This window comes from Oncorhynchus kisutch, linkage group LG30 (assembly GCF_002021735.2).
Source record: "Oncorhynchus kisutch isolate 150728-3 linkage group LG30, Okis_V2, whole genome shotgun sequence".
In the NCBI taxonomy this organism is placed as follows: Eukaryota; Metazoa; Chordata; class Actinopteri; order Salmoniformes; family Salmonidae; genus Oncorhynchus; species Oncorhynchus kisutch.
Window position 1 is genome coordinate 23,190,699 of NC_034203.2, and position 27,501 is coordinate 23,218,199.

Below are 27,501 nucleotides of genomic sequence, written 5' to 3' on the forward strand. Positions count from 1 at the left end.
GAAATAAAACCATATATGGACTCTACAGACCATACTACTGATTATTCCCAACCCCACTTTTACCTTTGCAAAGAATTATTATTTTTCTCTATAAACAAATATGTAATTCCATATACATTCTATTGCAGTGAATGGAGTGGGTGGAGTAATGAGTCACCAGCTTAGCTTACAAGATAGCTTTCAACATACCAGTATTGGTGTAAACGTTCTAAAGAAATTCTGGTATAAATTAATACAATATCAAATTATCAATGACGTTTTTCAAAGGTGGTTGCAATCACCTTTGAAAAAATAAATGGGTAATTTGACATACAATATAAAAAGTATTATTTATATCAGCATTTCTTTAGAAAGTGCAAAAATAAATGTGATATTGCCAGTCTAGCATGTCTTTGCAGGGGGACTCTTTAAAAAAAAAATGTTTTAACAAAAATCAGCGATCGTGCTGCCAACAATATCCTGCTGTTATGAGAACGGTAATATTTACGAGCGCTCATGACTATACCACTCGAAATTGCATCGCTGACCCCTCCCAACTTTCATTAGCTGCTGCTGGGTCCTAACTTCATCTAGCAGGACATCGGGTGGTGATAATGGTGATAACTCATTGCACCCGAGTTATATTCGCTCATGAACGCTAACAACATGTTTTTATAATAAATGTTTCAATACATTATTATTCCGTTCTATAACATTTTATTTAATTATATTTGCTATATGTGGCATGAAACTGTTAAACGTGCAGTTCACTGAAATATATTCACACAATATTGCTCACAAAGTAGTTTTCAGATTCAATATCTCAGATAAAGTTCATGTAAATAAATTGGGTTGTATTATTCTGTATGAGTTTTCTTATCTTTGTCGACAGATGGCAGTATTTCATTACAACCCACCAGGCCCTGTAGTTTGCTTCAGTAGATTACACCAAACACTGTATAGACCTACTCTTGTCTTGAATAAATGCGTTATGAAACACTACCAGGTAACTTACAAATTTCAGCCAAAATGTGATCAACAGGTATAGACTAAGAATCACTGGCCACTTTAAGGAATGGAACACTACTCACTTTAATAATGTTTACATATCTGGCATTACTCAACTCATATGTATATGTATATGCTGTATTCTAAACTATTCTACTGTATCTTAGTCACTTAATGTTTACATACTTGGCATTACTCATCTCATGTGTATATACTGTTTTCTATACTAGTGTACTGTATCTTAGTCCGTATTGCTCTGACATTGCTCGTCCATATGTACAGTCTTGGCCAAAAGTTTTGAGAATGACACAAATATTCATTTTCACCAAGTCTGCTGCCTCAGTTTGTATGATGGCAATTTGCATATACTCCAGAATGTTATGAAGAATGATCAGATGAATTGCAATTAATTCCAAAGTCCCTCTTTGCCATGCAAATTAACTGAATCCCCCCCAAAATTCCAAGTCGCTCTTGATAAGAGTGTCTGCTAAACTACCACAATGTACAATGGGAGCTTTGGATGCAGCAGCAGGGGCTTTTGACCGTCTGTTCCACAAAATGGAACCAGATAAACAAGCAAGTATATTTGACCTATAAAGCAGCATATGATTTCAGCAACAGATTTGACGCTACAGTACCTCTCTCAGGTGGCTGCAGACAAGCATGCTTCAGAGGCTGGGTGTAACCACTCCCCTATAATCCACATCCCAACCCAAAGCCACTAGGTTCTCATTGAGAAGTCTCAGGTCCACGTCACAGTTTAGTTTGGTATAAAAAGGCTTCCAGGAACATCTATTCATGTCTGCTAGCTATGTTACAGCCTGTCATCTTGTACAGCAGGGAGTAAGTAGCCTGTTTCAGTAAATCTAGACGCCCTGTGTTACTGCATTACTGTTTGCATTTACATTGATGAGTGGTATATTGGCAGCTGATGAGTAAAGAGTGAAGGTAAGATAACTGTCTTAACAATTGTTAAAGTTTCTCTTAAAAATGTACTGGAGTAATGGTCAAAAGTCAAATCGATATTCCTGCAAAACATGTACAAATTATGTGCAGTTTTGGGTACAACATTAATTTATCGCATAGGACTTTGAAAGTCATTTTTACATGTTTTGCTATTATTGGCTTAATCATGTTTTGCTAGCTTATTACATATTTATTAAAATATGTATTTTGCCATTTAGTTTGTATCCTCCATCTTCATTTAATTCAAGGAGAACTTTGCAGTACTGTTGATCAACAATGAAGAAATGGATATTAGGATCCGTATTAACATGGATGTTCCTTCCACATCTGAGGGGAGATAATTTAGTGGAAGATGTTGACGTTCAAGCGGGTAAATACATTTTTATGTATTGCAATTAATGATAATGATTAACATTGTGCCTGCAATTTCTAACTAATATTACTACTGTACACAGGCCTATAATGTCAATATTGTCATATTAATGCAGATCTATAAAGACTGGTTTTGATGTCGTTAGCCAGCGAGGTGGGTAAGATTTCTTCTTTCCTTGATTCCAGGCTGTAGCACAGCATCAAACGACCTGGTTTACATAATCGACGGTTCCTCCAGCGTGGGCACTCCAGACTTTGACTTGGCCAAACGATGGCTGGTCAATATCACCAGAGGCTTTGACGTGAGCTCCCGTCACACCCAGGTGGGCGTGGTCCAGTACAGCGACACGCCCCGTCTGGAGATTCCGCTGGGCAAACACCTGAGCAGCCAGGAACTGGTCGGCGCCATCAACACCATCGGGTACCTGGGGGGCAACACCCAGACGGGCAGGGCCATCAAATTTGCCACGCAGCACGTCTTCCCGTCCTCCAACCGCACACAGCCTGCCAGGAACCGCATTGCTGTGGTGCTGACAGATGGCCGTAGCCAGGACGACGTGGTGGACGCGGCCGTGGAAGCCAAGGCCCAGAATATTATCCTGTTCGCTGTGGGCGTGGGCAACGAGATCACCAACTCCGAGCTGGTGTCCATGGCCAACAATCCCCCCTCTACATATGTTCTCTACGCTGAGGACTACAGCTCTATCGCTAACATCCGAGACGCCATGGAGCAGAAGCTGTGTGAGGGTGAGTCTGGGATCCTGAGGCTAATGATAGCTTAGATAGCTTATTTTGAGACATTTCCATAATACACAGTGCATGTGTCATAAACCTCCAAGATGAAATAACTGTGGTCTAAACTGACTCTCTCTATGTCTGTCTGTCTCTCTCTCAGAGTCTGTGTGCCCAATGCAGATCCCTGGAACAGCCAATGTAAAGGGATTTGAGCTGCTGTCCAGAATGCAGATCGACATGAAAGCAAAGAAAGTCCAGGGCTCGCTGATGTCAGAGACTTCCTACTTGCTTAGCCCCCGACTGGACCTCACCGACAGCACCAGGTAGGGGGACTGACCGTTTACACACACACACACACACACACACACACACACACACACACACACACACACACACACACACACACACACACACACACACACACGCACACTCACACTCTGACAGTAAAGCTCACATGAGATTTCTGTAACACACTTCTACATACAGTATAACCCATTTTTATTGATCCTCCAGGGCCATCTTCCCTGAGGGTCTGCCTCCCTCCTATGTGTTTGTGGCCACTCTACGCCTGAAGAGCCCCACTAACCATTTGAAGTTGGACCTGATCAGAGTGCTCTCTCAGGACGGGCTGAAACAGTTCGCTGTGACCCTCAACGGACTGGACAAGTCTGTCATCTTCACCAGCACAACCACCAGTGTCAACAAGAAAGAACAGTGTGTCATTTTCAATGACAGAGGAATTAAGGTCTATAGAAACACACTGACATAGCGACCCCCAACACCTTTGGACTGGTTTCCTGGACACATATTAATCCTAGTGCTGGACTAAAACGCATGTTAAATGTGTCTGGGGAAACCAGTTCTTTATGTTTTGAAATGGTAGTTACCTACTCAGCAAGTTTTACATTTTCTACAGAGACTCTTTGACTCAGAGTGGCACCAGTTGAAGCTGCTTGTTAAACCCAGACGTATCATCTGTTACCTGGACGACATGCAGATAGAGGAGCAGCTACTAGAACCTGTATTTCCCATCTACATCAAAGGAAAGATACAGGTCGCCAAGAAGGTCAAGATGGAAGCAACTGTTCCTGTGAGTAACAATGGGTGTTGTGCAAACCTGAAGAAATGCAACAACCATATATGTACAAATAATGGTTTGCTTTCATTTTAAGGGAGCCTCTATATTTAGATGAACTTTTTAAAACTTTTTTATAATGACACAGTAACATGACTATGTTCGTCTTGTAATCCTTCTTTAGATTGAGATACAAAAACTGAGGCTTTACTGCGATCCAGAGCAAAGTGAGAAAGAGACAGCGTGTGAAATATACTCTGTGGTGAGTGTAATGATACTGTAACTACGAGACTCATAATTTACTTCCACATGTCACTGAAGGTTTCTATTGAAGGCGGGGGGGGGGGGCAAAGATAATTTCATCTTCATATCATTATCGTTCTCTATTTATTTCTATACAGGAGGATGACAGGGTGAGTATGTTTGTTGGTTGTCTGTCTTTACATTACATTGTAATTATTACATTACATTTGTAGACTTGTTGGGTTGTTCCTGTTATATTAAATAGTTTTCTGCTCCCAGTGTCCTCTGGACAGACAACCTGCAGCAGTGGAGAGCAGTAACTGCCCTCTGGGGAAACCTGGGCCTCCTGGTCTTCCTGGGCCTATGGTGATAATTCAATCATAAATAATTAAATCATAAATTGATTGAGAGATTTATGACAAAACAGCTGTACAGAACAAAATGCCAACTCCATCAGATGGATGACTGTATGTAAATCTCTAGTTCATAGCTTGTCTGTTTGAACCCTGTAGGGCTTCCGAGGTGAGAAAGGGAGGGAGGGGCCACCTGGTCCTGACGGTAAGCCTGTGAGTACTGGCTATCTATCTTAAATATATCTCATTTCAAAACATGAGGATCAATCATACAGTATGGTGATTCTGATGAATTGTTGCTCATTTTCTTCGTGAAGGGGAAGCCAGGTGAACGTGGAATGGCAGGAGAACTCGGGAAGAATGGGAACAATGTGAGTGAAATATATGTCACTACAATTTCTGCATTTTGCTGATTATACTTACTGCCACTGTGTTTGTAATGTTGGTTTCATTATTCAACTTAGGGCAAAGCGGGCATACCAGGGCATAAGGGCGAAGCAGGACTCAATGGGGCCAAAGTAAGCATCATGAGATAGGTTCACAATATACTGTAACAAATCATTTTCATATCACATAGTTCTTTGTATGGCTCATCATGTTAGGTTAGATTACTTGTTAGATATTACTGCATGATTGGAACTAGAAGCACAAGCATTTCTCTACACTCACATTAACATCTGCTAACCATGTGTATGTGACAAATACAATTTGATTTGATCTCGCTATTAGATCTAAAGGCCCCGGGCCTAAACCATGTTACTGTAGTTTTGAATTGAGGTCATGTCTTTGTGATTGAGCTCATTCATCCTGGCTGCAGGGTGACACGGGAGCACCAGGCCTTGAAGGCAGACCTGGCCCTCCAGGACCTACAGTGAGTCATGACCCTTTAATAAAGTGTAATTATAGAGAGACACACACACACACACGGCTGTGGGAGCAGCCCAGCATAATAGGCAGACTACTAAGCAGGTGCAAGTAGTGTAGACATGAATGATGAAAACAAAATGCCAATATCCAGTTTAATTTAGTGTTTGTAGACGATAGACGTATTCTCAGACTACCTTAATAACACACTACATACTCCGAGGGAGTCAGGTCTTAAAGACCATGTAATGGTGGCGGTGCCAATGGACAAGGGTTTTAAAAGACTGTTTCCATTGTAGGGACCTGAGAGACAACTTAAATTGGAGGCCACAGGAATTCCAGGAGAAAAGGTAAGAGACAATATTTTATGGCAATTGAATGTAGTGCTATATTTTGTTGACTCTTTAATGCAGTCATTTTTTCTCCAACATTTTCCTATGTACAGGGAAGTCCAGGTGAAGCAGGAGCTCAGGGACCACCAGGGGAGCATGGACCACATGTAAGCTTGTATACACCTATTATGTATGTTGACCTTCATGTTCATATCTGTGTAAGGTGTGGATCTGTCTGGTATTCAACAGCATTTTCTTCATCGCTGTATGTGAAGTGTTATTTATCCTGTACTAGGGTTGGGCGATATCTAAGGAGACCTCTTCTATAATATATTGTGATATCCGTTGTTAATAACTTTGCACCGTTAATGACTAGATACTTCCAGACTGCAATTTTTATGCTTATTTTTATATTAAAGTCACATTCTCATTAAATAACCTCAGTATGGCGAAAAAAATAAAGCTTAGTTTATTCATTTAGACTTCATTTTCATTTTCAACACAACACCCTAACGTATAAAACTGAACTGTTTTTTGATTTGTAAAGTTCAAATAGAGTAGTCTTGCACTTAACGGCAATATAAAACATCACAATATTTTATTTAATCATGTTGGCCCAACCCTATTCTGTACAACAAAACATCCAATGACAACAGTACAGTATCAGTTTGCTTGTTGGTCAGAAGGTAGTCCAGGGTTACTATACAGCATTTTATAACTGAAATGATGTTGTGTTCTGTGCAGGGGGACACAGGGCCAGTAGGAAAGGATGGTTTTGTTGGACCAGCTGGAGTGAAGGTGAGCTGAGATTTCATTTCACATTCCTTCATAAACAAGTGACATGGAATAGTCTGTAGGTGATGGCAGATGTGACATGCAAGGGACTGCGAGCTATGTGACATCTTGTTAGAGATTATATCTGTGTTTTTTGGGGGGGGGGGGGTCAGAGGGAATATTTGTGGTTAATCTTTCCTTTTCCTATGGATTTGGTGGTTCCATAGGGGGAGGTTTGAAATGTTAGAGTTTCACTCAGAGTTCTATATAAAGACACAGGTGGCGGAAAGTCTGCATAAGGTATTTCTAGAGTTGAGGTGGTGGGTGCGGGAGGTAGGAACATTGTTAGTTCACTTGTAAACATTGACTAAAGTATATTTGATGTTCTTTGCTTTGGTTGGAAAGAACAGGAAGCAGGTTACCCAGATTTTAACTGTAAATATGTTCTTTTATTTTGTATTTTTTTTATGAATGGGGATCATTTCATTACCCCATTTGTGGATAATTCCTTTTTTTTAGCTAAACCCTATGTGTTTAATTAGATGTTGAACTGATGATGCTTTCAACTACATACTGTAATGCAGGCTATATTCAATGAATACTCATATGCCCATCAGTACCTAGTAAACTAGCCTTAGACTTAAGAGGTTTATTTTTCCTGAGGGAACTTTGTGGTTTGTGCGCTGGATCTGTAGTGGATCTATGAGATCCAGGGACACAAAGGATCGTTTCAGCTTCCAGTAGTAGTATGTGTAACCTGGCTCGCTGCCTGGCGTGAGTTTGGTGTTCTATAATGAGGGGTGAGCGCTGCAGAGCGGAGCGTGGCTTCTGTTCCTGCAATCTATTTTCAGAGCTCTGCATCTGCCCCAGCATCTGTTTATCGCCCAGGGAACATGCCCCTTCCTTTTGGAGTGGTGTAAATTAGTGACACCCTACCATTTACCGGCTTATTAAACTATGCACACTTACCCGTAAAGTAGCTTTGAGAAAGGTCTTGGCTTAGTAAGATGTTTGTGTCGTCTTGCAATTGGAGGAGGAACGGTTTTGTGAGGGATGTGACATTTGCGCATTGTAACCACGAAAAGTAAAACCTCAAACTGGTTTGCTGAAATTGAAAAACACCAGGGATGCCACCATTTGATTTAACTGTAAAAATCTTCTGTACACAGATAATATTTATCTTGGTGGAGTGACATATTATTTTGAGTGTAGTTTGTAATTGCAGTGAGTCACTGTCATGGCTAATGGTCATCCTCTCGCTCAAATTCATTGAATAAATACTTTTTTTGGAACTCCTTGGCTTATTATCAGCTAAATGTGTCCTAAATATGTATTTTTTTTATATACATTTTTTCCCAACCTTCCCTCTCATTTTGGATTAGAAGCCAAGGTCCCCAAATAATTCTTCAAGCAAAACCCCAGCTTTTCCAGCCCAGCTCCCCATCCCCAGTCCCACCCCCAGTTCTAGCCTGCTGGTCTGGATCCAGTGCATGATCAGCTAACCGACTGGTTTGATGTGGTGGCCCAGATGAAAGCCTGTTCATTGGGTTGGGTTTTCACAGTGCGGCATGGCTCTGCAGCGGGCTTGGCTGCTGCACTCTGTAATCACGGCCCTGAAGCTCACAGGACACAGCAGCTGTAAAAACCAGACACACCATACTTTAGATGTCGGAGAGGTTTGATTTAACCAGCCAGTGTACTTGCATTGACAACAATAGGAAAAAAAGTCTATCAGTACCAGGCTACACTTGGATCAAAATGCACAGGAATGTTTTGAGACGCATGCATAAAATTCCATGTAAAACTTGAATGAAAGTTACATGTCAGATGAAGTCTCATAAAGTTTTGGGTAATTGCTATCCTAGATGAGTAAAAATGGTGTGTGGAAATAATTTCATAGTTTTAAGTTACAAAGGATTCCTGTTGTAATTCAGAATACAGCTTGGTGTGAGGTCCTGTATCAAATAAGTTCTTGTGATTTTTCATGCACGGGAAGGAACAATGTTCCGCTGCATGTAGAATGAAGCAAGATTGTGCAAAGATGGGTTTTCTGCTCTTGCTTTTGAGGCTGTGCCTTACTCTAAAACATGGCTCTCCAATCCTGTCCCTGGAGAGCTGGCCCTCCTGTAGGCTTTCAATCCAACCCCAGTTGTAACTAACATGATTCAGATTATCAACCAGCTAATTATTAGAATCAGCAGAGAGGAAGAGGCAAGGTGAGAGGGATAACTGGGCCCTAAATGTTTTCTCTAGCAGGTGCAGTTTTGTTTGTTTGTTTCACTCAGAGGTTTTGTACGGAGTTCAATGAGAGTGTTGACTTTGGTTAACAAAAAAATGTAATGGTTTATTTGCTACGTGTGGCTTATTTGATTGAATAGATGTTTCGTAATGCTTAGGTTGTTATGAATGTACTGATATAAGTAGGTCACGTGACATCCTGGCAACTTTGAGAAAAAACACTTTATATTGGAGTTGTGCCTGTTGTTCACGCGCGTCTCTGCCCTCTCATTTGCTAGAATGGTCTTGCCTCCTCCCGACTGCTTTCCATTTTTGAAGATATTTGTTTAAATTGATAGAGCGGTCACTGGAGTATCTGGTTAATATAATGGAATCAAGTGCGCTAGATTAGGGTTGGATTGAAAACCTACAAGAGGCTAGCTCTCCAGGAACATGCTAGAGAGCCCTGCTTTAGAGTAGGGCACAGCCTCAAAAGCAAGAGAAGAATACTCATTTTTGCACAATCTTGCCTAAACATCCAGGTCAAATAGAATGCTTCGTTCCACACGGGAAGAAACATTGTTCCTTCCTGTGCATGAAAAATTACAATACTTTGAAGAGATTAGAAATCTTGGAAGGAGTACCTACAGTGGGGAGAACAAGTATTTGATACACTGCCGATTTTGCAGGTTTTCCTACTTACAAATCACATTGTATGATTTTTAAGTAATTAATTTGCATTTTATTGCATGACATAAGTATTGTATTTGATACATCAGAAAAGCAGAACTTAATATTTGGTACGGAAACCTTTGTTTGCAACTACAGAGATCATACGTTTCCTGTAGTTCTTGACCAGGTTTGCACACACTGCAGCAGGGATTTTGGCCCACTTCTCCATACAGACCTTCTCCAGATCTTTCAGGTTTCGGGGCTGTCGCTGGGCAATACGGACTTTCAGCTCCCTCCAAAGATTTTCTATTGGGTTTAGGTCTGGAGACTGGCTAGGCCACTCCAGGACCTTGAGATGCTTCTTACGGAGCCACTCTTTAGTTGCCCTGGCTGTGTGTTTCGGGTCGTTGTAATGCTGGAAGACCCAGCCACAACCCATCTTCAATGCTCTTACTGAGGGAAGGAGGTTGTTGGCCAAGATCTTGCGATACATGGCCCCATTCATCCTCCCCTCAATACGGTGCAGTCGTCCTGTCCCCTTTGCAGAAAAGCATCCCCAAAGAAGGATGTTTCCACCTCCATGCTTCACGGTTGGGATGGTGTTCTCTGGGTTGTACTCATCCTTCTTCTTCCTCCAAACATGGCGAGTGGAGTTTAGACCAAAAAGCTCTATTTTGTCTCATCAGACCACATGGCCTTCTCCCATTCCTCCTCTGGATCATCCAGATGGTCATTGGCAAATTTCAGACGGGCCTGGACATGCGCTGGCTTGAGAAGGGGGACCTTGTGTGTGCTGCAGGATTTTAATCCATGACGGCGTAGTGTGCTACTAATGGTTTTCTTTGAGACTGTGGTCCCAGCTTTCATCAGGTCATTGACCAGGTCCTGCCGTGTAGTTCTGGGCTGATCCATCACCTTCCTCATGATCATCGATGAGATCTTGCATGGAGCCCCAGACCGAGGGTCTTCACCTTGAACTTCTTCCATTTTCTAATAATTGCGCCAACAGTTGTTGCCTTCTCACCAAGCTGCTTGCCTATTGTCCTGTAGCCCATCCCAGCCTTGTGCAGGTCTACAATTTAACCCTGATGTCCTTCCACAGCTCTCTGGTCTTGGCCATTGTGGAGAGGTTGGAGTCTGTTTGATTGAGTGTGTGGACAGGTGTTTTTTATACAGGTAACGAGTTCAAACAAGTGCAGTTAATACAGGTAATGAGTGGAGAACAGGAGGGCTTCTTAAAGAAAAACTAACAGGTCTGTGAGAGCCGGAATTCTCACTGGTTGGTAGGTGATCAAATACTTATGCCATGCAATAAAATGCAAATTAATTACTTAAAAATCATACAATGTGATTTTCTGGAGTTTTGTTCTAGATTCCGTCTCTCACAGTTGAAGTGTACCTATGATAAAAATGACAGACCTCTACATGCTTTGTAATTAGGAAACACTGCCGAATATGCAGGTTATCAAATACTTGTTCTCCCCACTGTAAGTGACTCATACTCAATCAAGTTTTGACCATGATGTGTGATTGATGTGATACACTTTAGCATTTTCAACAGTCTTTCAGACTTTCATTTTGCATAACCAACATTTTAGATTAAAAAAGATTCCGTGTATTGACATGAAAGGTTAAATTGATGACTGACTTGTGTGAACTTGTTCAGAACATGTTCATTCTGTATGTGAGTACAGTAATCAATGCTATATTTAAAACACACAAGACAAGAACACAATTCAACATCCAACACCCTTTTTACTAAGAGTGTTCCAAAATAGGATTCCAGTGTCTTAAAAATGTAAATAATGTCTTGTAATTTGGCGAATCACATGAGTAATTGTGATATAGTATACAGTATTCATTATAGCATTTTTTGGGTGCTATGTAATTTGAGATTTTGATAACAGGGTTTTTCTTGATTTCATGCCTTGGTTGCAGTTTTAATTTCTGAGCTTTTATGTAATTGAACATGCATTATTGCAGAGATGTAGTTAGCATGGCTAAAACTGAAGAGCATTCAATAAGTTTGATGGTAGATACTAACTCCTTTTCTGGATAACATCTCCCACACTGTGTTGGTTACACATTTTGAAAGCCATAATCAACACTTGTCATCCTCAATATTTACAGCCATTACAGTTTTACCATGTCTTTTTATAAGATCATACAGACCTCTTATGTTGCTAATGATAGGCTCTTTGTCGCACGTGTGCCTGTTAGATGTTCAGGAAGGCAAAGCACTTCAAAAGCCGCCCTCTGTGTGTCAGGACCTATAAACCCACAGCTTTCCCTGCTTACCTCCTTTATTACTGAAAACCTGACTGAGCAGCGTGTACTGTGGTCTGTGGTTTATATCATAAACCTATGTTGGAGGTGTATGAGTGTTTGAGAAGGAGTGTCTCTTCTCTCGTGCACTCTGTTCTACTGCTGCACTCTACACTCACCTTGGAAAATGAATAGTGTGTATGTTGTGTTAGTGAGGATTTAGAATACATTTTTTTGTTACAATTTTTGTAAAGAGTGATAGTTTTAAACCTCACTGACGGGGTATGGAAACCCCCCAACTTGAGGCGGTCATCTGTCTCAAAGCTCAATGGATATTTTCACATGTTACAGTAGCTATTTCAGAGTATATCAAGTATGTGAATATCATACTTCTGTTTTATTATGTTTAGGGTGAGAAAGGAGACGTTGGGGTTCATGGTGGTGATGGACAGATTGGAGTTCCGGTGAGTCTTCATTGTTCAAATGAAACGTTATTTCTTAATAAAAGCTGGAACCATTCACTAAGCCAGTCCATTTACTCATCATCCTCATCCACTCCTATGCATTCTACTAGCTGCTCCCTTTAAATGATCATAGCAACTATATTTTTCCAATATACACTAAAACCATTGATCGTTTATAAAGTCACCTAAAATGACATTAAGGACTTTTAACTCAAAATAGTCATGGTGTTTGCGTAGATTTTTCTCCAAATGTGGTGTTCATCCAACCACAATGTTTGCTACTTGGTGCATACATGACCCCAGGATCCACACTTGGTGTATACATGACCCCAGGATCCACACTTGGTGTATACATGACCCCAGGATCCACACTTGGTGTATAGAAAAATATTTATATGATTAAACATAAAAAAAACATGTCTAAGCTTATTTGTCTATGCTTATCATCTGTCAGAAAAATTAAAATACACATTGATATAACACATCAAATAATAAACATTGTCCCTACCTTGTCCACCAAAAAATATTTTAAGCCACATTTCCTCCTTGTCCACAATAGGAGCATGAAAACCTTGAGTAATATATACAGCTGATGTTTTAGTGTGGTACTGTGGCCCCTGGCCAGAATCTGAACCAGTTGGCTGTGGGAGCACCAATAACCACACCCATCTTGGCAGAATCTGTCTTTGGGTTAAACCTTTCACTAAAAATAATTTTGACCAATTGCTAAAAAGACCTGATAGCATCTGTGTGTAATCCATATGTAGCCTACATCCACTAACTACCTTGTTTCTACTAAAGAAGATTAAGTGTTGATCTCTAACAACCTTCATTTCCTTTTTCCAACCATAGAAATATTATGAGAACCACTATGATGTAGTATTCAGTCTCCTCTTTCATAGTCTTTGGAAATACTGCGTACAGTGCCTTCGGAAAGTATTCAGACCCCTTGACTTTTTCCATGTTTTGTTACATTACAGTCTTATTCTAAAATGGACTAAATTGTTTTTTCCCCCTCATCAATCTACACATAATAACCTATAATGACAAAGCAAAAACATTTATTTTTATTTTTGTAAATACATATTTTTTTTAAACGGAGATGACCTTATTTACTTAAGTATTCAGACCCTTCGCTATGAGACTCGAAATTGAGCTCAGGTGCAACCTGTTTCCATTGATCACCCTTGTGATGTTTCTACAACTTGATTGGAGTCCACCTGTGGTAAATTCAATTGATTGGACATGATTAGGGAAGGCACATGTCTGTCTATGTAAGGTCCTACAGTTGACAGTGCATGTCAGAGCAAAAACCAAGCCATGAGATCAAAGGAATTGTCCGTAGAGCTCCGAGACAGGATTGTGTCGAGGCACAGATCTGGGGAAGGGTACCAAAACATTTCTTCAGCATTGAAGGTCCCCAGGAACACAGTGACCTCCATCATTCTTAAATTGAAGAAGTATGGAACCACCAAGACTCTTCCTAGAACTGGCTGCCCGGACAAACTGAGTAATCGGGGGAGAAGGGCCTTGGTCAGGGAGGTCTCCATTCTATTTGTTCCATTCCAGCCATTACTATGAGCCCGTCATCCAATAGCTCCTCCCACCAGCCTCCACTGCTCCATTGAGTAAACAAGGGTTATGTGGGATCAAATGAATGATTAATGCAGAAGTACACCTAGTCCTAGAGGCTAATCAAAAATACTTTAGTAACTACCAGTTCTCACCTCAATGAGGTGGATGAGGTTAACATTGGGACGTTCTTTCCTGTTTTCAATCTATTTAAAGAGACCACTGAAAGGCCACCAGGTGGAGATAGACAAATACAGTTGTCAATATAATCGTCTATCTGGTCTCTGTCTAATGCAATGCAAGCCTGTTTGTTTTTTGAGACAACATTGAATTTAAGCTGGTCTGTTTGAAAATGGATACAGCAACTAATGTGCTTACCAAAAATAGCAAGAGGAGTTTGATAAATATTATACCATGAAATATTGACTCCCCAAAAAATGTATGAGCCTGTAGTTTGGCTCTCGCACAACATGAAACCCTGTGGCTCGACATGTAGCTAATGTAGCCAGTGCCCTCGCATGCCATTCTCCAATCAAGCTCAAAGTATTTGAAAGAAAACAAATACTATTTGAACTTAGGTGTGGTGGCCAGTGCCCTCAGATGCCATTCTGCTGTGCCACTTTGCCCATAATTACAATGTTCCTGTTTATGGGGAAATCAAGTAAAATCTTACTGTATTGAAAAATGAATGAAAGTCCTAATGAGCCAGTCAGCCAAGCCATCCTACAACTGTAAAATCCTGCAATGCATCACAAGGAGTGGAACTAACAGTTTATGTTGTCCTCTCTGCTAACTTTAATCATCATCATGGCTCCCTCCCTAAGTCCCATGAGTGTCATTACTTACTGTAGATAATGGGTGAAAGCTCTGACTGGCTGTAAACTAGGTTGATATTGTGGTCATTGCCAGCCGGGTAAACATGGGAACTGGAAATAGAAAGTGGGCCTCTAATTTCATGTGCACAATATCATCATCATCATGATACAGCTTTCTTCCAGTTTCCAGGATATTTCAAGAGCAGTAAGAGACCCTCAGCTGTGCTGAAATAGAGCTGTAGAAATGATACTGTACATGTTTATTGATATACAGTACCAGTCAAAAGTTTTGACACACCTACTCATTACAGGGTTTTTCTTTATTTTTTACCCTTTTCAACATTGTAGAATAATAGTGAAGACAAACTATGAAATAACACATATGGAATCATGTAGTAACGAAAAACGTGTTAAACAAATCAAAATATATTTTATATTTGAGATTCTTCAAAGTAGCCACTCTTTGCCTTGATGACAGCTTTGTACACTCTTGGCATTCTCTCAACCAGCTTCATGTGGTAGTCACCTGGAATGCATTTCAATTAAGAGGTGTGCCTTCATTTGTGGAATTTCTTTCCTTAATGCGTTTGAGCCAATCAGTTGTGCTGTGACAAGCTAGGGGAAGTATACAGAAGATAGCCCAATTTGGTAAAATACCAATTCCATATTATGGCAAGATCTGCTCAAATAAGCAAAGAGAAATGACAGTCCATCATTACTTTAAGACATGAATGTCAGTCAATCCGGAAATTGTCAAGAACTTTGAACGTTTCAAGTGTAGTTGCAAAAAACATCAAGCGCTATGATGAAACTGGCTCTCATGAGTACCACCACAGGAATGGAAGACCCAGCATTACCTCTGCTGCAAGTTACCAGCCTCAGAAATTGCAGCCCAAATAAACGCTTCACAGAGTTCAAGTAACAGACACATTTCAACTGTTCAGAGGAGACTTTGTGAATCAGGCCTTCATTGTTTAATTGCTGCAAGAAAACAACTACTAATTGACACCAATAAGAAGAAGAGACTTTCAGGAGGACAAGAAACACGAGCAATGAACATTAGACCAGTGGAAATCTGTCCTTTGGTCTGATGAGTCCAAGGGCTATTTGACCAAGAAGGAGATGGAGTGCTGCATCAGATGACCTCCACAATCACCCAACCTCAACCCAATTGAGATGGTTTGGGATGAGTTGGACCAAAGAGTGAAGGAAAAGCAGTCAACAAGTGTTCAGCATATGTGGAAACTGCTTCAAGACGGTTGGAAAAGCCTTCCAGGTGATGCTGGTTGAGAGAATGCCAAGAGTGTGCAATGCTGTCATTAAGGCAAAGGGTGGCTACTTTGAAGAATCTCAAATGTATGAAATATATTTATATTTCTTTAACACATTTTTGGTTACTACATGATTCCATATGTGTTAGGTGTCTTCAATATTATTCTACAATGTAGAAAATAGTAAAAATAAAGAAAAACCCTTGAATGAGTAGGTGTGTCCAAACCTTTGACTGGGACTGTAGATATTTGCCTTTGTTTTTTCATAGTTCTCCTGAGTGTGATGTCTCTGTTTTTTCATAATCGTCATAGGGAATCCGAGGCCTTCCCGGGCAGATGGGGCCTGCTGGACCTCGGGTAATAAACAGATCAAACTTAGACAATATAATCCAGTAGTTGGCCATGGCGCAATCAATGACTTGGTTGGCTCACCCTCTGTGTCATTATGACATTCTCTTTGCCTCCTAAGACAGCAAATGACTAATGAAATATTCAGTGAAAGAGTAACTGTAAAACCCTGTGTGTTGAAAACAATATAAAATGCCTTTTTAATACATTTGATTTGACCTTGTTTTTACAAGGGGGAGAGAGGCCCACCCGGACAAGAGGGGCTGGTTGGACCAAAAGGACCTGAGGTAGGTAATTGATCGGACCTGAAAGTACAGTATGCTTGATGTTCATTACATATTTTCTTCTCTTTTCTTTTCACCATATTGAAAATTAAATAATTATTTTGCTGCTCCATAACACTCCTCTGCAAAATTCAGAGTGAGATCCTCCACAAAATAGGAATGTACGTGTAAGTAGGAACTGTACAGCACATTTAAGTGTCATTGCTGAACCTCAACTTTGCTGCCCTCAATTGGAATGTCAAGATATTGCAACTCTATGCTTGAATTTAACTGAGGTTCTTCTATCCGACTTGTGGCTTACATGACCACTTTAGAAGAACTGAAAAGCCAATGAGGACATTGTATTGTATTGTCATGTGATTTCAAATCATTCTCACATTTTCACAATTTTCTTCACCAATTATTTTCTGTATTTTTCAATTTGTTTTTGTCCCTATACCATTTGGTGTGATAAAAGTAACTATATGCCTCGCCTTTGATCTATAATAAAGTCTAGTCCTCAGAATTTAACATGATTTAAAATCACATTATTTTCATGAGGTTCATTTCATTATGCCTTACAGATGATTAAGCCATTGTTTTAAAAACAGAATTTTCACTCATGTACAGGGTCTTCAGGGTCCGATTGGTCCACCTGGAACTTACGGACTTGAAGGTTCAAAGGTAACTAGTGAATTCTTGCCTCTACTGCATTTCCCTTATCCTTAGTGAGTGTGTGTGTGTGTCTGAGCTGCATATACTTTGTCTGTGTATGTATTCTGTTATGTACATGTGCTTTTCGTGATGTAGTTTGTGTGTGTTCTGGGAGTGTTAATGTGTGTGTTAACACATCTCTACATGTGTAGGGGGCCCAAGGTGCACGTGGATCAGAAGGACATCCTGGGACACCTGGACTGAATGTAGGTATTTTTCAGCTGTTTGGGGATAGGTGAAAGATGCTATACAGTTGAAGTCGGAAGTTTAAATACGCCTTAGCCAAATACATTTAAAGTCAGTAAAATTCCCTGTCTTAAGTCAGTTAGGACCACCACTTTATTTTAAGTAGAGAGAATAATAGTAGAGAGCGTATTATTTCATCACATTCCCAGTGGGTCAGAAGTTTACATACACTCAATTAGTATTTGGCAGCATTGCCTTTAAATTGTTTAACTTGGGTCAAACGTTTTGGGTAGCCTTCCACAAGCTTCCCACAATAATTTGGGTGAATTTTGGCCCATTCCTCCTGACAGAGCTGGTGTAACTGAATCAGTTTTATAGGCCTCCTTGCTCGCACACGCTTTTTCAGTTCTGCCCACAAATTTTCTATGGGATTGAGGTCAGGGCTTTGTGATGGCCACTCCAATACCTTGACTTTGTTGTCCTTAGGCCATTTTGCCACAACTTTGGAAGTATGGTTGGGGTCATTGTCCATTTGGAAGACCCATTTGCGACCAACTGAACTGACTGATGTCTTGAGATGTTGCTTCAATATATCCGCATAATTTCCCTTCCTCCTGATGCCATCTATTTTATGAAGTGCACCAGTCCCTCCTGCAGCAAAGCACCCCCACAACATGATGCTGCCACCCCTGTGCTTCACGGTTGGGATGGTGTTCTTCGGCTTGCAAGCCTCCCCCTTTTTCCTCCAAACATAACGATGGTCATTATGGCCAAACAGTTTTATTTTTGTTTCATCAGACCAGAGGACATTTCTCCAAAAAGTACGATCTTTGTCCCCATGTGCAGTTGCAAACCGTAGTCTGGCTTTTTTATAGCGGTTTTGGAGCAGTGGCATCTTCCTTGCTGAGCGGCCTTTCAGGTTATGTCGACTCGTTTTACTGTGGATATAAATACTTTTGTACCTGTTTCTGTACAGATGAACGTGGTACCTTCAGGCATTTGGAAATTGCTCCTAAGGATGAACCAGACTTGTGGAGGTCTATAATTTTTTTTCAGAGGGCTTGGCGGATTTCTTTTGATTTTCCCATGATGTCAAGCAAAGAGGCACTGGGTTTTAAAGTAGGCCTTGAAATACATCCACTGGTACATCTCCAATTGACTCAAATTATGTTAATGAGCCTATCAGAAGCTTCTAAAGCCATGACCTCATTTTCTGGAATTTTCCAAGCTGTTTAAAGGCACAGTCAACTTAGTGTATGTAAACTTCTGACCAACTGGAATTGTGATACAGTGAAATAATCTGTCTGTAAACAATTGTTGGAAAAATTACTTGTGTCATTCAGAAAGTAGATGTCCTAACTGACTTGCCAAAACTATAGTTTGTTAACAACAGTGGTTAAAAACGAGTTTTAATGACTCCAACCTAAGTATATGTGACTTCAACTCTATATACAGTATTTCAGTACTGGTGGCTGCAAATTGGGTTTTTCCATACAGGCTTCACCTCAGGCAGAAGACTTCGAATTGGGACATATCTCTCAGCATCATTATAACTCACAATACCTATCATTATGTTTTACTGCTGTAGACCTATGGTTCATGTGCTTTTGGCCTTGTGCCATTCAGTACTAACAAGTAGAAGTCCCCGAAGAATAAAATAAAAATTGCACTACTGTACATGGAAAGGAAATAAGTAATGTTCTGTGTGTGTGGCTCATTTTGCTCTCTGTCACAAAGACGGAATCTAACTACTTGAATGTACAGTGCCTTGAAAAAGTATTCATCCCCCTTGCCGTTTTTCCTATTTTGTTTCATTACAACCTGTAATTTAAATAGACTTTTATTTGTATTTCATGTAATGGGCACAAACACAAAATAGTCCAAATTGGTGAAGTGAAATGAAAAAATTTACTTGTTTCAAAATATTCAAAACATTTTTAAACAGAAAAGTGGTGTGTGCATATGTATTCACCCCCTTTGCTATAAAGTCCCTAATTAAGATCTGGTGCAAACAATTACCTTCAGAAGTCACATAATTAGTTAAATAAAGTCAACCTGTGTGCAATCTAAGTGTCACATGATCTCAGTATATATACACATGTTCTGAAAGAGCCCTGAGTCTGCAACACCACTAAGCAAGGGGCACCACCAAGCAAGCGGCACCATGAAGACCAAGGAGCTCTCCAAACAGGTCAGGGGCAAAGTTGTGGAGAAGTACAGATCAGGGGTCGGTTCTAAAAAAATATCAGAAACTTTAAACATCCCACGGAGCACCATTAAATCCATTGTTAAAAAATGTAAAGAATATGGCACCACAACAAACCTGCCAAGAGAGGGCCGCCCACCAAAACTCACGGACCAGGCAAGAAGGGCATTAATCAGAGAGGCAACAAAGAGACCAAAGATGGAGCTGCAAAGCTCCACAGTGCAGATGGGAGTATCTGTCCATAGGACCACATTAAACCCTACACTCCACAGAGCTGGGCTTTACGGAAGAGTGGCCAGAAAAAAGCCATTGCTTAAAGAAAACCATTTGCAAACATGTTTGGTCTTCGCCAAAAGGCATGTGGGAGACTCCCCAAACATATGGAAGAAGGTACTCTGGGCAGATGAGACTATAATTGAGCTTTTTGGCCATCAAGGAAAACGTTATGTCTGGCGCAAACCCAACACCTCCCATCACCCCGAGAACACCATCCCCACGGTGAAGCCTAGGGATGGCAGCATCATGCTGTGGGGATGTTTTTCATCTGCAGGGACTGGGAAACTGGTCAGAATTTAAGGAATGATGGATGGCGCTAAATACAGGGAAATTCTGGAGAGAAACCCACTTCAGTCTTTCAGAGATTTGAGACTGGAACGGAGGTTCACCTTCCAGTGGGACAATGACCCTAAGCAACACTTAACTGGTTTAAGGGGAAACATTTAAATGTCTTGGAATGGTCTAGTCAAAGCCCAGATCTCAATCCAATTGAGAATTTGTGGTATGACTTAAAGATTGCTGTACACCAGCGGAACCCATCCAACTTGAAGAAGTTGGAGCAGTTTTACCTTGAAGAAAGAGCAAAAGTCCCAGTGGCTAGATGTGCCAAGCTTATAGAGACATACCCCAAGAGACTTGCAGCTGTAATTGCTGCATAAGGTGGCTCTACAAAGTATTGACTTTGGAGGGGTAATAGTTATGCACGCTCAAGTTCTGTTTTTTGTCTTATTTCTTGTTTGGTTCACAATAAAAACTATTTTGCATCTTCAAAGTAGTAGGCATATTGTGTACATCAAATGATACTAATCCCCCCAACTCCAGGTTGTAAGGCAACAAAATAGGAAAAATGCCAAGGGATAATACTTTCGGAAGCCGCTGTACATGTATGATTGTTATACAGTAGTGGAACTGTTATATTTTGTTGAAGCCATTATGAAGAATGGGTTTCCTGTTGATTCTCCAGGGACTGGAGGGAGAGCAGGGGGTTCAAGGGTTACCTGGTGACCGAGGACTGCCAGGGTTCAAAGGTCACAAGGTAATGAATTACAAAATGATAAACACTTTCACATATGCTTGATTCAGTAAGTACTTATGTATAAACTACATTACAAAAGTAACTTAACTAGAGTAGAGTATGGCTTTTTGGTTTATTAACTGTTATCAATTGGCGCAGCGGTCTAAATCAAATCAAATTGTATTTGTCACATGTGCACATGTTACAGTGAAATGCTTACTTACAAGCCCTGCATCTCAGTGCTAGAGGCGTCACTACAGACACCCTGGTTCAAATCCAGGCTGTATCACAACCGGCCGTGATTGGGAGTCCCATAGGGCAGCGCAAAGTTGGCCCAGCGTCGTCCGGGTTTGGCCGGTGTAGGCCATCATTGTGAAATAAGATTTTGTTCTTAACTGACTTGCCTAGTTAAATAAAGGTTCAATTTGTAAACAAATACATATAATAAAAAATAATAATATGACTGACTCGAGATAACATATCTGTCATGGTTTTCAGGGGGAAACTGGTGAACCTGGTCCCAAAGGAAGCCAGGTATAATACAATACAAGAAATCTGAAATGTATGTTATATTATGAGCAACAGCATTGAATGGTGTTTTTCATCACCACCCTTACCCTCCTATATCTCCAGGGTGAGAGAGGTAACAATGGAGTTCCTGGGAACACTGGGGCAAACGTATGTAACATTTAACCTTTCACCTCTTAACTCTGTTTAGGAGGCATGCATCAATGACACTGTAACTAAAGGATATTCATACGGCCTTTTAGACCATCCATTTATTTCAGTGTTTTTATCCTCATGTTGTGAATGATTGCCACTGCAGGGAGAAACTGGACTCAAAGGAAGCAAAGGAGAGGTGAGTTTAACTAGTTTGATCAGATTCATTTCATCTTAGAGAGTTCATGTTCTACTTTATCCTTTCATTTGACATAGGTCGAAGTTCAATTTACAAATGTAACTTCTCAGTTGTACAATGAGTAATTGAAAAGTGCACCTATGGTAAAGAAGGTGTATTTAGAAGACGATTTGTCCTATCATGCTAACAAATAGAAACAAATTCTGATGAAGGGAAGGGAAATGTATCTAGTAGTCAGTTCTGCATTCTCTACTCTCTCATGAGAACCTAATGGTCTATGAAAACAAACAGACATACACTGCCGTTCAAAAGTTTGGGGACACTTAGAAATGTCCTTGTGGCCTCCCGGGTGGGGCAGTGGTTATGGGCGCTGTACTGCTGGACGCCAGCTGTGCTACCAGAGACTCTGGGTTCGCGCCCAGGCTCTGTCTTAACCGGCCGCGACCGGGATGTCCATGGGGCGACGCACAATTGGCCTAGCGTCGTCCGGGTTAGGGAGGGTTTGGCCGGTAGGGATATCCTTGTCTCATCGCGCACAAGCGACTCCTGTGGCGGGCCGGTTGCAGTGCACGCTAACCAAGATTGCCAGGTGCACGGTGTTCCCTCCGACACATTGGTGCGGCTGGCTTCCGGGTTGGATGCGCGCTGTGTTAAGAAGCAGTGTGGCTTGATTGGGTTGTGTATCGGAGGACGCATGACTTTCAACCTTTGTCTCTCCCGAGCCCGTACGGGAGTTGTAGCGATGAGACAAGATAGTAGCTACTAACAATTGGATACCACGAAAAAGGGGTAAAATTAAAAAAGAAATAAAAATAAATGTCCTTGTTTTTGAAAGAAAAGCACATTTTCTTTGTCCATTTAAAATAACATCAAATTGATCTGAAATACAGTGTCGACATTATTAATGTTGTAAATTACTATTGTAGATGGAAAAGGCTGATTTTATTTATTTTTTAAATTGTATTTTTTATGGAATATCTACATAGGCGTACAGAGGCCCATTATCAGCAACCATCACTCCTGTGTTCCAATGGCACGTAGTGTTAGCTAATCCAAGTTTATAATTTTAAAAGGCTAATTGATCATTAGAAAACCTGTTTACAATTATGTTAGCACAGCTGAAAACTGTTGTTCTGATTAAAGAAGTAATCAAACTGGCCTTCATTAGACTGGAGCATCAGCATTTGTGGGTTCGATTACATGCTCAAAATGGTCAGAAACAAAGACCTTTCTTCTGAAACTCGTCAGTCTATTCTTGTTCTGAGAAATTAACGCTATACCATGCGAGAAATTGCCAAGAAACTGAAGATCTGATACAACGCTGTGAACTACTCCGTTCACAGAACAGCGCAAACTGCCTCTAACCAGAATAGAAAGAGTGGGAGGCCCCGGTGCACAACTGAGCAAGAGGACAAGTACATTAGAGTATCTAGTTTGAGAAACAGACACCTCACAAGTCCTCAACTGGCAGCTTCATTAAATAATACCCGCAAAACACCAGTCTCAACATCAACAGTGAAGAGGTGACTCCGGGATTCTGGCCTTCTAGGCAGAGTTGCAAAGACAAAGCCATATCTCAGACTGGCCAATAAAAATAAGGGCAAAAGAACACAGACACTGAACAGAGGAAGATTGGAAAAAAGTGTTATGGACAGACGAATCGAAGTTTGAGGTGTTCGGATCACAAAGAAAAACATTTGTGAGACACAGAAAAAATAAAAAGATGCTGGAGGAATGCTTGACGCCATCTGTCAAGCATGGTGGAGGCAATGTGGTGATCTGGGGGTGCTTTGGTGGTAATAAAGTGGGAGATTTGTACAGGGTAAAAGGGATCTCGAAGATGGAAGGCTATCACTCCATTTTGCAACGCCATGCCATACCCCGTGGACGGCTCTTAATTGGAGCCAATTTCCTCCCACAACAGGACAATGACCCAAAGCACAGTGACAAACTATGCAAAAACTATTTAGGGAAGAAGCAGTAAGTAATTTATTTTCCTTTTCAATCAAGCTTGTCAGTCATTAATTTGCTTCACTTCTACGGGTATAAACATATTTATTGTCCTAGTCATCATAGATATGCTTATTGTTACACAACTTCTGCATTTTCCTCTCAGTGTTCAGTGAACCTCCTGCTGGATGGAAACTAGCATGTTTACTGTCAGTATGTGTCGTCTGTCTGTAGTAACCATGAACAGTTTTTCCTGATTTAACTTCCATCTATCTTATTATTATTCTGTCTAAAATGGAGTGGCCAGCACAGTCTCTGGATCTCAACCCTATTGAGCAGTTATGGGAGAAGCGTGACCGTATGGTACGTAAGTGCCCATCAAGCCAATCCAACTTGTGTGGGGTGAAATCTCTTCAGATTACCTCAACAAATTGACAACTAGAATGCCAAAGGTCTGCAAGGCTGTAATTTCTGCAAATAGAGGAATGTTTTGGGACACAATTCTTATTTAAATTAAAAATAATTATTTATAACCTTGTCATCATCTTGACTATATTTCCTATTCCCTTTGCAACTAATTTCATGTATGTTTTCATTGAAAACAAGGACATTTCTAAGTGACCCCAAACTTTTGAATGGTAGTGTATGTGGTTTGGAAATTCCCCCTCCGTCTTCACATTGAACATATTCAATTAAATAAAAAAGATATTGAACAGAATGACACCATCCTATGCAGGCATTGCTTTCAAAAGTCAAGTGAATTCAACAGACTGCTGTCTGTTTAATTGTTTGCACACTCGTATGTTTGCAAACATACAACAATACACCAACTGAAATAGCTGTGATGTTGTCCCCCACTAGAAAGGCCTATCAGGAGATACTGGAGCCAGAGGGGCAGAGGGGAGGAAGGGGGACGTGGGTCTGATGGGAGCTGCTGGACCTCGCGGCTCTCCTGGACAAGATGGGTTACCAGGGCAACCAGGAGAGCTGGGATACCCAGGCAAACCTGTAAGTTGACCACATCTGTTCCTCTAGACTCGAGTCAAAGCCATTTGCCCAAAAATGTCAATAGAGTCATTACCAGCTCATTAACTACCAGCATACTGATGTGAATGTATTGTCTTTCAGGGGAAGCCACCAACTGATGACCACTTGATGACGCTTTGCGCTAATGTTCTTCGGAGTGTGTTTCCTGCTATTTTATTTTATGCATGAGCATGACCATTATCTGTTGTATGGATTCTTGAAGATTTTCGGCTGTTAAAAATGATAAACTTCAAAATGCTTGCTAGGAATTTAGGCAATCGTCCATTGTTTTTTTTTTTTCACCAAGTACACATATCTATGCCGTTTCAAAATAGTGACTATGTTGGTAACTGTAGGTCTATGCATACAGTAGTATCCTGTTGAACTATGTGTACAGCAGCACGCCTCGATCTAGCGCACCAATGCAGATTTCATTTCTGCAATTTGGTGACAAAAGCGCATCCTCTGCAATGTGCATGGTTTCCTAATCACTGTGTCTGGGCATGTGTAAGAACAAGTTGCTATTTTTGACACGTAACACTCTTGGAGAGATTACACAATAACAGACCGACAGTAGTCCTGAAAATTAGGATCTGGCTCCAAACTAAAAAAATGTCATAGGCTTACTGGTCATTGCAACAATGTACTTTGTGTCAATACAGAAACAAGACTAGTTAGTATTGTGTGCTGCATACAGAACAAATGCTAATTTTCCCTATCCAGATCAGCTGCCGCAGCTCCTGGCGATGTTGGCACCAAAAAGTCAATGTGGGCAGTGTGAGACAGTGAAGGGGCCACCTGGTGAGCCAGGCCCTGCCGGCCCCAAGGGCCCCAGTGGAACGCCAGGGTACCCTGGCACGCTCGGTTTACAGGGTTACCCAGGACAGCCAGGCCGGATGGGGCCTCATGGGCACAAAGGTAACACAGTGGGTTACAGGGATTGACGGTCAAAGAATTTGACTACGCCTGTGTCTCCTCGGCAGTCGTGTGGTGTATCAGCCTGCTGGCCAGTGTCAAGGAGTTGGTTCTATACAATGTCCGGGAGGAATTTGACTTCAGTCTATGTAGTGCTGTTTATGTAAATTGCAATTCCATGGTTTTGGGATTAAGTAACCTTGCTGGCTGTTTTTGCTATGCTCTTATGTGCAGGTGATATTGGACCAATGGGGTTAAAGGGGTCCAAAGGAGATGGAGACACAGGCTTGACAGGTCCTCCCGGCCCAGCAGGTAAGAATCCCCCACTTCTTGTAGGAATGTTGAGTGATGCTATTCATGTTTTCACAAACAAATTTATACCAGTCATCTACAATTGATCAACATGTGCAGGAGTCTGTAGATTGTCCCTGTGGCTGTCAGGGATATGTGATAAACAATTATACTCTTTGTGTCTTTATCTTCCACCTCTGCAGGTCTCCAGGGGCCCAGAGGCAGTGACGGACACGGTGTCTCAGGGCCTCCAGGTGAACCAGGGAAGTCAGGAATCCCCGGCATCCCAGGGAAGCGTGGCCCTCCTGGGGCCAATGGCGTATGTGACCCCACCTCCTGCTACCAGGCTATTCTCAGAGAGGAACGCTACAGCAAAGGACCCAACTTCTAGGCCTCACAAGGAAAGCAGGACATTTTAATTTGACATTTTGAGACTAACTAAGTCAAGGACTGCTCACTGAAAAATCAAGGGCTGCTGGAGTGAGTGAGTTAACCCTTTGTTTCATGTGGGATGATCCACTCAAACTTGAGATAAAGAAACAGAGGATATAGGGCAACAAAGTGACGCAAATTGGTATCCAGCCAAACAGGGTTGTTTGACACTGTCTTCAGGCCAGGGGTAATTCAGTGAACAGGCAGAAGTGATGAGGACAAGTGGGGATTAGGGATATTATTACCCCATCACTGGCTCATAATATCTGAGTGACAATGTTGTTTTTACTGTCTATCAGTGTCGAGGAGGTATAGAAACTTACAATGAGAATTGCACTGCCTTAGTTAAACTACCTCTTTGTTGGATCCAAAGCATTAAACATGATCTGGAGTGACAGGTAGCAATTGTGAAAAAGTTTTCTCCCAAATGATTTACTGTATGTTCAAGAGCAACACTAGGAACATACGACTCTGCATCAGAAGTCTTTCACTTTAAAACTACTAGCTCTTCACTACAAAGCACTATATTTTTTATATGTAGAAATTACTTTTATAAGTAATTTATTTTCCTTTTCAATCAAGCTTGTCAGTCATTAATTTGCTTCACTTCTACGGGTATAAACATATTTATTGTCCTAGTCATCATAGATATGCTTATTGTTACACAACTTCTGCATTTTCCTCTCAGTGTTCAGTGAACCTCCTGCTGGATGGAAACTAGCATGTTTACTGTCAGTATGCGTCGTCTGTCTGTAGTAACCATGAACAGCACAGAATTTTCCTGATTTAACTTCCATCTATCTTATTATTATTCTTCCCCACAATATGTTTTAATATATCAAATGGGCTATTTTGATACAGTTTGTAGTATACTTTTCAAATATTGTTGGCCTGTTACAATTGACTTTCTTATTTTGATTTCCACATTTTCGAAAAACAAATGTATACATGTATTTTCTTATCAGAGAAAACACTGTTGACTGTGAAGTCTTTTTTGAATAAACTTCTGTTGTAGTCTTGTATTTGAATCTCCTGTTACAATC

At 40.9% G+C, this 27,501-nt stretch overlaps 1 protein-coding gene across 1 annotated transcript; it reads left to right on the plus strand.

The window, feature by feature from the left end:
* The first annotated feature begins 2,204 nt into the window (after positions 1-2,204).
* si:ch211-106n13.3 (vWFA and Collagen domain-containing protein) lies at positions 2,205-27,480 on the plus strand. Its single transcript, XM_031810874.1, has 29 exons — positions 2,205-2,323; positions 2,512-3,072; positions 3,221-3,383; positions 3,574-3,805; positions 3,977-4,150; positions 4,320-4,397; positions 4,537-4,548; positions 4,658-4,744; positions 4,891-4,944; positions 5,049-5,102; positions 5,196-5,249; positions 5,549-5,602; positions 5,895-5,945; positions 6,041-6,094; positions 6,672-6,725; positions 12,266-12,319; positions 16,290-16,334; positions 16,559-16,612; positions 17,219-17,272; positions 17,455-17,508; positions 20,935-21,006; positions 21,484-21,519; positions 21,619-21,663; positions 21,812-21,844; positions 24,656-24,802; positions 24,923-24,977; positions 25,544-25,738; positions 25,970-26,047; positions 26,230-27,480. Exons 1-29 carry the CDS (start codon positions 2,230-2,232, stop codon positions 26,415-26,417), a joined length of 2,886 nt encoding a protein of 961 aa, XP_031666734.1. The 5' UTR covers positions 2,205-2,229; the 3' UTR covers positions 26,418-27,480.
* Positions 27,481-27,501: the final 21 nt, after the last annotated feature.